A 13,145-nucleotide genomic window follows, 5' to 3' on the forward strand; every position below is an offset into this window, starting at 1 on the left:
TGTTGGCCAGGTTGGTCTTGAATTCCTGACCTGAGGTAATCCACCCGCCTCAGCCTCCCAAAGTGTTGGAATTACAGGCATGAGCCACCATGCCCGGCATTTTTTTTTTCTTTTTTTGAGATTGAGTTTCACTTTTTTTGCCCAGGCTGGAGTGCAGTGGTGTGATCTCAGCTCACTGCAACCTCCGCCTCCCAGGTTCAAGAGATTCTCCTGCCTCAGCCTCCTGAGTAGGTGGGATTACAGGCACCCGCCACCACACCTGGCTAATTTTTATATTTTTAGTAGAGACGGGGTTTCGCCATGTTGGCCATTGTGGTCTCGAACTCCTGACCTCAGGTGATCTACTCGCCTTGGCCTCCCAAAGTGTTGGGATTACAGGTGTGAGCCACCACGTCTGGCCACATTTACCTACATTTTTGTGAGATTTAAAATTTTTTTAGAGATAGAGTCCTACTATGTTGCCCAGGCTGGAGTACAGTAGCTATTCACAGGTATGATTGTTGCACACTACAGTGTTGAACTTCTGGGCTCTAGTGATCTTCCCACCTCAGCCTTCCAAGTAGCTGGGACTACAGGCACATACCACTAAATCCGGTCTATTTTTATAAGATTTAAAAAGGATTACACATTCTAAATTATGACGTCCACATACCATTTACTTTTGTGTGGAATTATAAGGTGATATTTTATTTTATTTTATTTTATTTTATTTTATTTTATTTTATTTATTTATTTATTTTTTTTGAGACAGAGTCTCGCTCTGTCACCCAGGCTGGAGTGCAGTGGCCGGATCTCAGCTCACTGCAAGCTCCGCCTCCCGGGTTTACGCCATTCTCCTGCCTCAGCCTCCCGAGTAGCTGGGACTACAGGCGCCCGCCACCTCGCCCGGCTAGTTTTTTGTATTTTTTTAGTAGAGACGGGGTTTCACGGGGTTAGCAAGGATGGTCTCGATCTCCTGACCTCGTGATCCGCCCGTCTCGGCCTCCCAAAGTGCTGGGATTACAGGCTTGAGCCACCGCGCCCGGCCTTAAGGTGATATTTTAAATGATGGGAATGAACTTGACATGTGTATCAGTAACCTCTAAACATCTATTTCAAACACCTATTAACCGAAAGTCATGATCCTCCAGTTCTTATACTAAGAACTTCCATACATTAGAGCAATATACGTATTCAAAGTGACCTAGTTCAATTTGACAAGTAAATTATTTATTTATTTATTTATTATTATTTTTTGAGACGAAGTTTTGCTCTTGTTGCCCAAGTTGGAGTGCAATGGCGTGATCTCCGCACACTGCAACCTCCACCCCCTGGGTTCAAGGGATTCTCCTGCCTCAGCCTCCTGAGTAGCTGGGATTATAGGTGTGCGCCACCATACCCGGCTAATCTTTGCATTTTTAGTAGAGACGGGGTTTCACTGTGTTAGCCAGAATGGTCTCGATCTCCTGACCTCATGATCCGCCCGCCTCGGCTCCCAAAGTACTGGGATTACAGGCATAAGCTACCACGCCCAGCCAATAATTTTTCTATGTTTAGGTAAATTTGAAAAATATACATCATTACTACCACATTCATCCTAGTTAGAATCTCATATTTATTCCACTATGTTTATGATTTAGTAACTAGTTTGAAAGGCATCATATTATTCAAAGTGTATCAGATTAGCTCCCTCAACTCACTATATCTAGTAACTGTTCTGATGAAATAGGCACTGGCTTTGAATATGGCCTGTTCCAATTTGTGAATCATTGCAGGCAAGTAAAGTTGTTACGCAAAGAGGTGAGCCGTAGGATGACTGAGTGTAAACTATCACTATTGTATATAAAGAAGAAAAATAAGATGTAGGAAGAGATCTGTTAGAATAACATATATGACATATTCTAAGTTTTTCATATATTTCAGAATTATAGAAACAAAAGTATGTAATCTTTTCTAAGATACATAAATGACTTACTTTTAACAATAAATATTTTTTGATTTATAATGTAAATAAGATTAAACGAATATGGCTTACTCTTGAATTTAAAAAATGGCACGTGTAAATGAGCATTTTAGTACAAATAATTAGAATGTATTTATATTACATATAAATCTACACAATGGAAGATACTACTAAAATGTTGCTCTACAGCACATCACCCTAGGCAAAATAGAATTCTAGAATTCTCTTTAAAAAAATCACTGAGAATTAGATGATGACTGTGAAATAGCTTCTCCCATTACAATACTATTTCTGTCATTCAAAGTTCTGACCACAGTTGTAGCTGGCGACTGAAGCACTTTACGAGAAAGCCTCATTCTTCCATCGGCTGGATCACGTCCAAAGTATTTCACCTGTGTTAAAGAAACAGATCTTCCTTTAAAGTTACAGCACATTGAGTGACATCTAAATAGACATTTACATTTACATGGTCCAAATAAGGCAATGATTGTTTTTACTTGTTCACTGAAAGCATAGTTCAGTGCTAAGTGGAGGTATACACTTAATATATATAAGTAGTCATTATAAAAAAAGAAAAGAGGCAGGGGCAGTTAGTTGTTCAAACTATGATCTGTCACTGAATTCATCTGTGCCTTTTTATTCTCACCAGGCCAAGTCCTTATACTGGGGGAACAGTCACAGACATAGTGAATGATTCTAGACAAGGGCTTTGTGAGCCTAATTGTGTTATATACTATACAGGATTATACTTAGGTCATTTTGATTTTCACTACTGCTCAAAGGACCGTCACATTAGTATTTATTTGGCTTCACCTTGGAAAATGAAAGCCAGGGGGGAATGCAGAAGGTTTAAAGTTCCTTCTGATATGAAAACAACAACCACAACAACAAAGAAACCAAAAAATCAACCTTATACAGAGATATTATATCTTAGCACTCATCCTGCCCTGGAGGCTACTTGGACAGTAAGACCACAGATTGGGAATAAACCAGAAGCCTCAGTTACTCAGGTCATAGGTATTAGGCATAAGTGAAAGAGAATGTAGTAGAGCCAGAAAAAACAGACTGGCAATGACTTCTTTCATCCACCCAGAAAGGACTATAAAGAAAGGGCCAATTTTGTTATACGAATTCTAGGCCTGAATAACATGGCTCTTACCAAGCTCAAAAACTTGAAGTTTTAAGTAGTGGAGAAACAAAGTCTCACCTCCTCAAAGATGACATTCAAGGATTTCAACAAGTTATCTTATCAGAGTTCTTATGTCAGTCTCCAAATCATGGAGTCTGCACAGCTAACACTGACATACTCATGTATTTTTTAAATGAACTAAGGGTGACTACCATTTTGGCCAAGCTGCAATCTCCTTCAGGGAAAGAATTGTGTCTTAAGTCCTTAATGAGTCTGTTCAAGCAGCTCTAAGATTAAAAATGAAGTACTGCATATAAATAAAAAACATCATAGATGGTGACTCTTCTTTCAACTTTTTGCAAAAAATAATGGAAGCTTCAAGAACAATTTACAACTTTAAGGCTAAAAGGTGGAATACAAGTACCTGAATTTCTTGGCCAACTTCTAATCCTAGGGCAGTAGGATGTTTAATCTGGAAAAAAAAAAACATGCCAATCTATTAGTTGTTGTGCATAATTACGTAGTGTCAACGGAGGTACACATTTTTTTCTCAAGCTTTATTCATTTTTCTGATTAAACAAATCAGTTAGCAGCCGGGTGTGGTGGCTCACGTCTGTAATCCCAGCACTTTGGGAGGCCGAGGCAGGCGGATCAGGAGGGCAGGAGATTGAGACCATACTGGTTAACACGGTGAAACTCCGTCTCTACTAAAAACACAAAAAAATTAGCCAGGCGTGGTGGCGGGCGCCTGTAGTCCCAGCTACTCAGGAGGCTGAGGCAGGAGAATGGCCTGAACCCAGGAGGCAGAGTTTGCAGTGAACCGAGATTGCGCCACTGCACTCTAGCCTGGGTGACAAAGCAAGACTCCGTCTCAAAAAAAAAAAAAAAAAAATCAGTTAGCCAGGCATGGTGGCTCATGGCTGTAATCCCAGCACTTTGGGAGGCAGGGGCGGGCAGATCACTTGAGCTCAGGAGTTTGAAACCAGTCTGACCAACATGGTGAAACCCTATCTCTACTAAAAATACAAAAACTAGCTGGGTGCGGTGGCACACACCTGTACTCCCAGCCACTCGGGAGGCTGAGGCAGGAGAATTGCCTGAATCTGGGAGGCAGAGGTTGCAGTGAGCTGAGATCATGCCACTGCATTCCAGCCTGGGCAACAGAGTGAGACTCTGTCTTAAAAAAAACAATCAGTTAATTATAAGGATTTAAAATACAGATGTATTAAGAACATAAAAATTATCCAAAACAGGCTGGGTACAGTGGCTCACACCTGTAGTCCTAGAACTTTGGGAGGCTGAGGTGGAAGGACTGCTTAAACCAGACTGGGCAACATGAAGAAACCCCATCTCTACAAAAAATCCAAAAAAATTAGCCGGGTGTAGTGGCTTGTGCCTAGGGTCCCAGCCCCTCCAGAGGCTAAGGTGGGAGAATCACTTGAGCCTGGGAGGCTGAGGCTGTAGTGAGCTGTGATCGTGCCACTATACTCTAGCCTGGGTGACAGAGCAAGACCCTGTCTCAAAAACCTCTCAAGTTGTAGATAACTACTGCTAACATTCCAATGAGTATCCCTTCAGATGTCTATTTAGTGTATGTGTAATGCATTTATAAAAATGGACCCGCTGTGCTTATTGTATATCTTAAGGACATCTTTTTTTTTTTTGAGATGGAGTCTCGCTCTGTCATCCTGGCTGCAGTGCCGTGGCATGATCTCTGCTCACTGCAACCTCCTCCTCCCAGGTTCAAGAGTTTCTCCTGCCTCAGCCTCCCAAGTAGCTGGGATTACAGGTGCACGCCACCATGCCCAGCTAATTTTTTGTATGTTTAGTAGAGATGGGGGTTTGCCATGTTGGTCAGACTGGTCTCAAACTCCTGACCTAATGTGATCCGTCCACCTCAGCCTCCCAAAGTGCTGGGCTTACAGGCGTGAGCCACTGCGCCCGGCCCAAAAGCATCTTTTCATATCAGTAAACTAAGCATTACTGTTAAGTTTCAAACTATATAGTTTATTTAAACAATCACCTAAAGACAATAATTTGTTTTAAATTCCAGTGTTGCAAATGTTAATGACTGATGAATATAGGAGAAATATATGAGGGTTTAGTGTATTATTCTTTCAACTTTTTTGTACATTAAAAACTTTTCAAAATAAAAAGGTGAAAAAAAAAATAAGCTGTAGTGTAGCACAGATCATGGATTCACCTACTCTAATTATCCTCTCCAAACAAAATCCTACAATGTCTAGGTCCATAGACATTTACCAAACACCCTCTAAAAAGTTTGTACCAATTCACACCTCCATCAACACTGTATAAAAATGTCCATCTTTTCTCTTCTACACACTGAGAATTTTAAACTATCTGAAAGTTAAAACTGATATATTAATTTCGCTGGCATTTCAAAAATTGCTGTTGATATTAAACATCTTGGTTGGCTTTTTATAAAAATAATTTGTTCATGTTCTTATTTTTCTATTGATACTCATCATTCTTACTGATTTATAAAAGCCCTTTGCAAATTAAGCTTCTGTCCTATGTTATAAGCATTTTTCCTTTAGGTTGCTGATTATCTCTTAACCTTACTGAAATTTTTGCCATATAATTAAAAAATTATGGGGTCAAATTTTATAAATTTATTTACTTTTTTGGCTTTGATATCATGTTGAGGAGTTCTCCAGTACTAATTTTATTAAAATATCCAATTTTCTTCTAGTAAACCCTCCTGCCCCAACAAGATTATCTTTTCCCACCATCTTTTTTAAAACCACATTTAGCTCTTTGATCCAGACAGGATTTTGGTATAAAAATGAGTAGAGATCCTGTTTTAAGATAACCAGCTGTACCAATGTAATTTATTAAATAATCTTTATTCACTGACTAGAATATAACTTCTAGCATATACTATAATCCCGTGTATATTATTTCTGGTCTTTGTTTTCTTGTTGAATGGATTATCTATTTCTGGGTGGGTAATATACTGTTTTATTGTCTATGGCTTTATAATAGACAAGAAAATATATACTATAGTATATATAGTATATACTATAGTATATATACTAAATATACTATATATTTTAATATATGGTACAACAGACCCCCCCCCCCCCTTTTTTTTTTTTTTTTGAGACAGAGTCTCACTCTGTCGCCAGGCTAGAGTGCAGTGGCACAACCTCGGCTCACTGCATCCTCTGCCTCCTGGGTTCAAGCGATTCTCCTTCCTCAGCCTCCCGAGTAGTTGGGACTGCAGGTGCACGCCACCATGCCCAGCTAATTTTTGTATTTTTAGTAAAGACTGGGTTTCACCATGTTGGTCAGGATGGTCGCCATCTCTTGACCTTGTGATCCACCCACCTTGGCCTTCAAAGTGCTGGGATTACAGGCGTGAGCCACCACACCTGGCCAACAGACACTCTTATTACTCCCCTGATCCCACTGTTTTCTAGAGTTGTCTTAGAGTTTTTATTTACTAGATGTATGAACTACAACAAAGATTCCATTTCAAAATATTCCGAGAATTATCTAGTCATAATTGGTTGGTCAGTAGAAAATTGGGAAACCAGCTATACATAGGTATTTTTAGTAACTGCTAGCTCTAGATGCTGTTCTCCTTCAAAACCGTCAGTGTTTCTATTCCATCATGGAAAGAAAAATATTTGGTGTTTATTTATTTATTTACTTATTTTATTTATTTCTTTTATTTTTGAGACGGAGTCTCGCTCTATTGCCCAGGCTGGAGCGCAGTGGCACGATCTCCACTCACTGCAACCTCCACCTCCCAGGTTCAAACAATTATCTGCCTCAGCCTCCCAAGTAGCTGGGATTACAGGTGCCCACCACCATGCCCAGCTGGTTTTTGTATTTTTAGTAGAGAAGGGGTTTCACCATCTTGGCCAGGCTGGTCTTGAACTCCTGACCTCGTGATCCACCCACCTCGGCCTCCCAAAGTGCTGGGATTACAGACGTGAGTCACTCTACCCAGCGAATTTTTATTTATGCTAAACAATGTAAAACTTTTTGCCAGCAGCATCTCTGCCACTTTTGTTTTCTCTGTTTAGGCTAGTAGTAGGCAAAGTGTATAATTCTTACCAACCTAAGTAATTTCAATACGGTATTTTAAGGTGTTTTAAGGAAGTCATAAAAATAGTAACATCTATCTTTTTACCTTTCGTTGATCAAGTTGTGTGTTATGAAGCAGTACCGCAGTCATATTTGGATATAATTTTACCATTACACCAGTATCTCTACAAAAAATAAATAATAAGCCTGGTTAAACCAATAAGTACCTGTATATCCATTGACAAATAAAACATTATGCTTTCATAAGAGGAAAAAGTAAAAAACAAAAAGAAACCCATTCTATCACGTTTTTAGAACTATAAAAAGTATACTTTTCAACTGAAAATATGCCCTATAAATAAATATGTGTGAATCAAAGAATGAAGAAAAGATAAAGAAAAAACACGCAATAAAAAAGCTTTTAGAGCCAGGCACGGTGGCTCACACCTGTAATCCCAGCACTTTGGGAGGCCAATGCGGCCAGATCACCAGGTCAGGAGATCAAGACCATCCTGGCCAACATGGTGAAACCCCGTCTCTACTAAAAATACAAAAATTAGCTGGGCGTGGTGGCGCATGCCTGTAATCCCAGCTACTCAGGAGGGTGAGGCAGGAGAACTGTTTGAACCTGAGCGGTGGAAGTTGCAGTGAGCTGAGATCGTGCCACTGTACTCCAGCGTGGTAACAAAGCGAGACTCTGTCTCAATAAAAAAAGCTTTTAGAATATATATTCTTCTGTATTTCTCTTCATAATTGCCAAAAACATTTTTTTTTTTTTTTTTGGTCACCCAGGCTGGAGTGCAGTGGTGGCATCTGGGCTCACTGCAACCTCTGCCTCCCAGGTTCAAGTCATTCTCATGCCTCAGCCTCCCAAGCAGCTGGAATTACAGGCATGTGCCACCATGACCAGCTAATTTATGTTTTTTTAGTAGAGATGGGGTTTCATGAAGTTGGCCAGGCTAGTCTTGATTTTCCAAAAATTTTCGAAATGACATTAAATATTTTAAACACAGTATAGAATATCATATCATTAACCTATAAGATAAGGATTTAAGGAAGCCATCTTCCTTAAGGTAAAATGGGATACTTATTTCATTAAAAAATTAATCTTCCCTTTTTCTCTAGTCTATGAAAATAAGCCATCCCATTTCTTATTTTTCACCTGCAATATTAAACAAATTATCTGATTGCTTATTTCAAATAGCTTTGAACATTTTTTGCTACATTTGATAATATTTTTTCTTAAAAAAGGGATTTTCTGATCCTAAAAATACAATCTCTTTTAGCTGGTCAAAAAAAAAAATCCTTTGAGATTGAAATCGGCTTTTTTTTTTTTTTTTTTTTTTTTTGAGATGGAGTCTCGCTCTGTCGCCCAGGCTGGAGTGCAATGGTGTGATCTCATCTCCCTGCAACCTCTGCCTGCTGGGTTCAAGCGATTCTTCTGCCTCAGCCTCCTGAGTAGCAGGGATTACAGGCATGCACCACCACGCCTGGCTAATTTTTGTAGTTTTAGTAGAAATGGGGTTTCACTATGTTGGTCAGGCTGGTCTCGAACCCCTGACTTTGTGATCTGCCTGCCTCGGCCTCCCAAAGTGCTGGGATTACAGACGTGAGCCATGGTGCCTGGCTGAAACTGGCATTTAAAAATATGTGCCAATTGGCCGGGCGCGGTGGCTCAAGCCTGTAATCCCAGCACTTTGGGAGGCCGAGACGGGCGGATCACGAGGTCAGGAGATCGAGACCATCCTGGCTGACACGGTGAAACCCCGTCTCTACTAAAAAATACGAAAACTTAGCCGGGCGAGGTGGCGGGTGCCTGTAGTCCCAGCTACTCGGGAGGCTGAGGCAGGAGAATGGCGTAAACCCGGGAGGTGGAGCTTGCAGTGAGCTGAGATCCGGCCACTGCACTCCAGCCTGGGTGACAGAGCGAGACTCTGTCTCAAAAAAAAAAAAAAATGTGCCAATTAAGCATTCAGACTATGTTTAAAATAAGTCATCAAAAAAAAAAAAAAAGAAAAGAAAAGAAAAAGGAAACAACGAAATATTGATAGGTCTATTTTGGGCCTATTTAATATTTATTGGGAAAATTAATTTGGGGTTTCACCAATTACTAGTAGAAAATTCGGTTAAAGAATTCAGTTAGGAGAACCTACCATAATTAGAACCACAGAACTGTTACTGAAATTTTATAAAATGATATAGAAAATAAAATATACTATACCTTAAAAAGTAATGATTATACGGCAATTGGCATGTAATCTAAACACCTTATGATTTCAAAGTAAATAAAGTAAATGTAAAACTAAATTGGGATTATAATAGAAATCTGTTAAAAACCAACACAGGGCTGGGCACGGTGGCTCATGCCTGTAATCCTGGCACTTTGGGAGTCTGAGGCGGGAGGAGGGCTTGAGGCCAGGAGTTTAAGATCAACCTGGGCAACATAGTGAGACCATGTCTTTACAAAAAATTAAAAAATCAGCCACGTGTGGTGGAGTGTGCTTACAGTCCTAAATACTCAGGAGGCTGAGGTGGGAGAATTGCTTGATCCCAGAAGTTTAAGGCAGCTGTGAGGTACTATGGCACCACTGCATCCCACTGTGGGTGGCAGGGTGAGACCCTGGCTCTAAAGAAATAACGGAAAAAGCTCAGCATAGTATATTACTTGATATTACCTGATTTCAGTTATTGTGGCGGTATACACTGCTCCAAATTCTAATTGCTGCTCCTGCTGTAAGTGCAAAATAAGCCATAAGATTCATAAAGAAAATATCAACAAAAAGTAGAAAAAACAAATATATCTATATGATACGTAATTAATATGATCTATACTTACATCATCCTTGCAGATTTCAGTAATGAAGTCTCTTGCCTCATGCATAGCACTGGGTGTTGGTGCAAATACAGAAAACGTTTCTTCATCCACCTGACTAATAGTTACACCTTTTAAAAACATAATTTAACATATTAAAGTTAACTTGGCTGGGCATGGCGGATCACATTTGTAATCCCAGCACTCTAGGGGGCTGAGGTGGGAGGATCACTTGAGCCCAGGTGTTCAAGGCCAGTCTGGGCAACATAGGGAGAGCCTGTTACTACAAAGAAATAAATGAAAAAAATTAGCTGGACATGTTAGCATGTGCCCAACTACTTGGGAATTACAGTCGGAAGGATCCCTTGAGCCCAGGGGTAAGGCTGGAGTGAGCAGTGATTGTGTATTGCACTCCAGTCTGGGTGACAGAGCAAGATTCCGTCTCAAAAAAAAAAAAAGTTAACTTGCTAATTCCAGTGGAAACTAGTCTTAAAAATAGATGTGAGAACAGGAGGGACCTGTTAGTAGCTGGGTGGAGTTATGCCGTATTTAATCATTACTTTAGGAATGAAGGAATTCATTCATAAACAAATATACTCTGCATACGTGTTAGGTACCTGGCATTATACTAGGTAGGCCCTGGGGATACAATGGGGAGCCAATACGCTTGATTTCTTGAAGTTCACCATCTGGTGAAATCAAATATATCTATACAAATTTTGGAGAGTCTGGTTCTGCTCTCTTAATTACGAGTAGAAACAATAATAGAACCCTTTCCTCGCCTTTTTTTCTTTATCCTGCTTACTCTTAGGAGGGGTGAATAAATGAATAAGGGACAAAATCACATCAGTTTCTCAATGTTAGCAAATGGCTAAGGTGACGCTGCTTCTCACTCTCCTGCAATAACCTCAAACCTTGAAGTACTAGGTAATTCAAACATTGCTTCAGGAAAAATAAATTAAAGCATACTGTTTTTATATATACTCTTTAAATAAAAGAGTATAAATAAAACTAAGTGAAAGTAGCAGAATAAAAAGAAATAACTGTAATAATTCCTCTAAAGTTAAAAACTAAAAATTATTCTAGATGTTCAACTATAAAATGTTACAAAAAAGTCCTGATGAATTCTTGGCTATCCTTCTTGAATACAGTTAAGAATGACCATTTGCTAATTTATTAATACTCAGTCAAGACATGTCATATCCTTTTCTCCTGGTCTTTCTCTCATTTCTCCAATAAATATATATTTAAAGCAACATACTAGAGATGAAATAGCAAACTTAAATGGTCTAGCATTTAATTAAAAAACCCCAAACTTCATACAACTCTTACCTGTTTCAGCCTGAAGTTTTTTTAAGTTATATCCACCTGGTCCAACAAATTTTGCTCGTTTTGATAATGGAACCTGAACAGTTTCTGGAATGTAATACAGACAAATATATAAACAATTCAACTACATACATGAACCTAAAACATGCCATGGTCACTTGGGATTTTTTTTTTTTTTACCTAGACACATGTAAAAATATTTTACTATAAAACAGAAAAGTAGATGATTAAAATTACTGAAAACTGTTAAAGAATATGCCCTAAAATTTAAAGCATTTTAACTATAAAAGCATTTAAAATATTTTTGTTTTGTGTATCGGGTAAAAACAATTTAAAAGTAGTAATATTCGTTCATATATTAATGTTTATCTTACAAGGATCACCAAAATTTTAATGTATTACCTACAACAGGTCCATTTTCTTTTCTAGATGCTCGAGGTTTTGAAATAGTTTTGTTCATGATCTGTAATATCTCCTTTTTTGCCACTAGAAGAGAAAAACACAAAAGTTATAACTACATAAAACAAATATGATCTGAAATAGCTGCACTCTTAGTTTTTACGGTATACCATCTAAACCCTGTGGCTTAAAATTTGAAACTCTCCACATCCCTATTATCTTGAAAATTCACTCATATTCTCTTCTCCATAAATCCTATTTTAAAGAGAGCTGCTTAATCTGTAAAAATTGAAATTCCACTGGTAACCCACTTTGGTGTTTATTCATGTGTTCCAAAAACTTAAGTTCTTCTTCTTTCTTTAAAATAGATATGGGATCTCACTATGTTGCCCAGGCTGGTTTTAAACTCCTGGGGCTCAAGCAATCTTCCTGCCTTGGCCTCCCAAAGTGCTAGGATGAGCCACCATGCCATGCCTGGCTACTTAGTACTTCTTTTTTTTGAGATAGTTTCCCCCTGTCACCCAGGCTGGAGTGCAATGGCATGATCTCAGCTCACTGTAACCTCTGCCTCCTGGGCTCAAGCGATTCTCCTGTCTCAGCCTCCTGAGTAGCTGGGATTACAGGTATGCGTCACCATGCCTGGCTAATTTTTGTACTTTTAGTAGAGACAGGGTTTCACCATGTTGGCCAGTCTGGTCTCGAACTCCTGACCTGAAGTGATCCGCCTACCTCGGCCTCTCAAACTGCTGGGATTACAGACGTGAGCCACTGCACCTGGCCAGTACTTCTTGATTTAAGTTTTATGAAATTCCACTTTTTAAAGCAATATTTTATAATAAGCCTAATGAGAACTGTAGTTCCCATTAGCAAAGTGGGAAAGAATGAAAGGAGAATCAAGCATACTAGCTCACCTGAAGCTTGTTGAATAGCCTCCATTACAATTTTTATTGGTATTCCAGGTAATTTAATATCAGCCTAATATGGAAAAGTCAAACAATTATATAAACATTGACTCATGGCATTATTTAAATGTTACAAAAATGAAACAAAATGGGTTTTAAAAATACCTGTAATGCAGTTATTCCTTTATTAGTGCCAGCTATTTTGAAGTCCATGTCACCATTGTAATCTTCAATTCCCTTCAGGAATTTAAAAAGTTGTGACATAGTTTTAAACAAAAACAAAAGTCAACATATTCATTATAGAAACATTTCAAAAAAACAGCTTTAGAAGTAAACCATATCCTAAGTCCAAACACAAAGCAATGTTTTCTACATTAACTACCGCTTCCAATTCGTGACTTTTTAAGTTACAATTATTTTCACCAGAAACATCATTTTATTTTTAGATCATTCCTTTCTCTCATAAATGTGTAAGAATGAATTTATGATTATCCTAAAGTGAGCCACTATGAATACTTACACTGTGTAAGTATTACTGCAATACTTAAGGGTAAGGATTACAATTTTTTTAAAGTA

The 13,145-nt window shown here is 38.7% G+C and overlaps 1 protein-coding gene across 2 annotated transcripts in view; it reads right to left on the bottom strand.

Annotated features, from left to right (window-relative positions):
- Positions 1-1,933: 1,933 nt before the first annotated feature.
- LOC101023568 (polyribonucleotide nucleotidyltransferase 1, mitochondrial) overlaps positions 1,934-13,145 on the bottom strand; it is a 58,103-nt gene continuing 46,891 nt past the window's right edge. For both annotated transcript variants that reach the window (XM_003908670.2, XM_009184228.1), the window contains exons 20-28: positions 12,735-12,806; positions 12,579-12,642; positions 11,671-11,754; positions 11,272-11,355; positions 9,964-10,070; positions 9,803-9,858; positions 7,234-7,312; positions 3,496-3,543; positions 1,934-2,334 (exon numbers count right to left, since the gene is read on the bottom strand). In XM_003908670.2, the coding sequence (XP_003908719.1) occupies positions 2,179-2,334; positions 3,496-3,543; positions 7,234-7,312; positions 9,803-9,858; positions 9,964-10,070; positions 11,272-11,355; positions 11,671-11,754; positions 12,579-12,642; positions 12,735-12,806 (750 nt within the window). In that variant the 3' untranslated portion in view covers positions 1,934-2,178. The remainder of the gene's footprint in view (positions 2,335-3,495; positions 3,544-7,233; positions 7,313-9,802; positions 9,859-9,963; positions 10,071-11,271; positions 11,356-11,670; positions 11,755-12,578; positions 12,643-12,734; positions 12,807-13,145) is intronic.

The sequence above is a fragment of the Papio anubis genome, unplaced genomic scaffold, assembly GCF_008728515.1.
Source record: "Papio anubis isolate 15944 unplaced genomic scaffold, Panubis1.0 scaffold182, whole genome shotgun sequence".
NCBI lineage: Eukaryota > Metazoa > Chordata > Mammalia > Primates > Cercopithecidae > Papio > Papio anubis.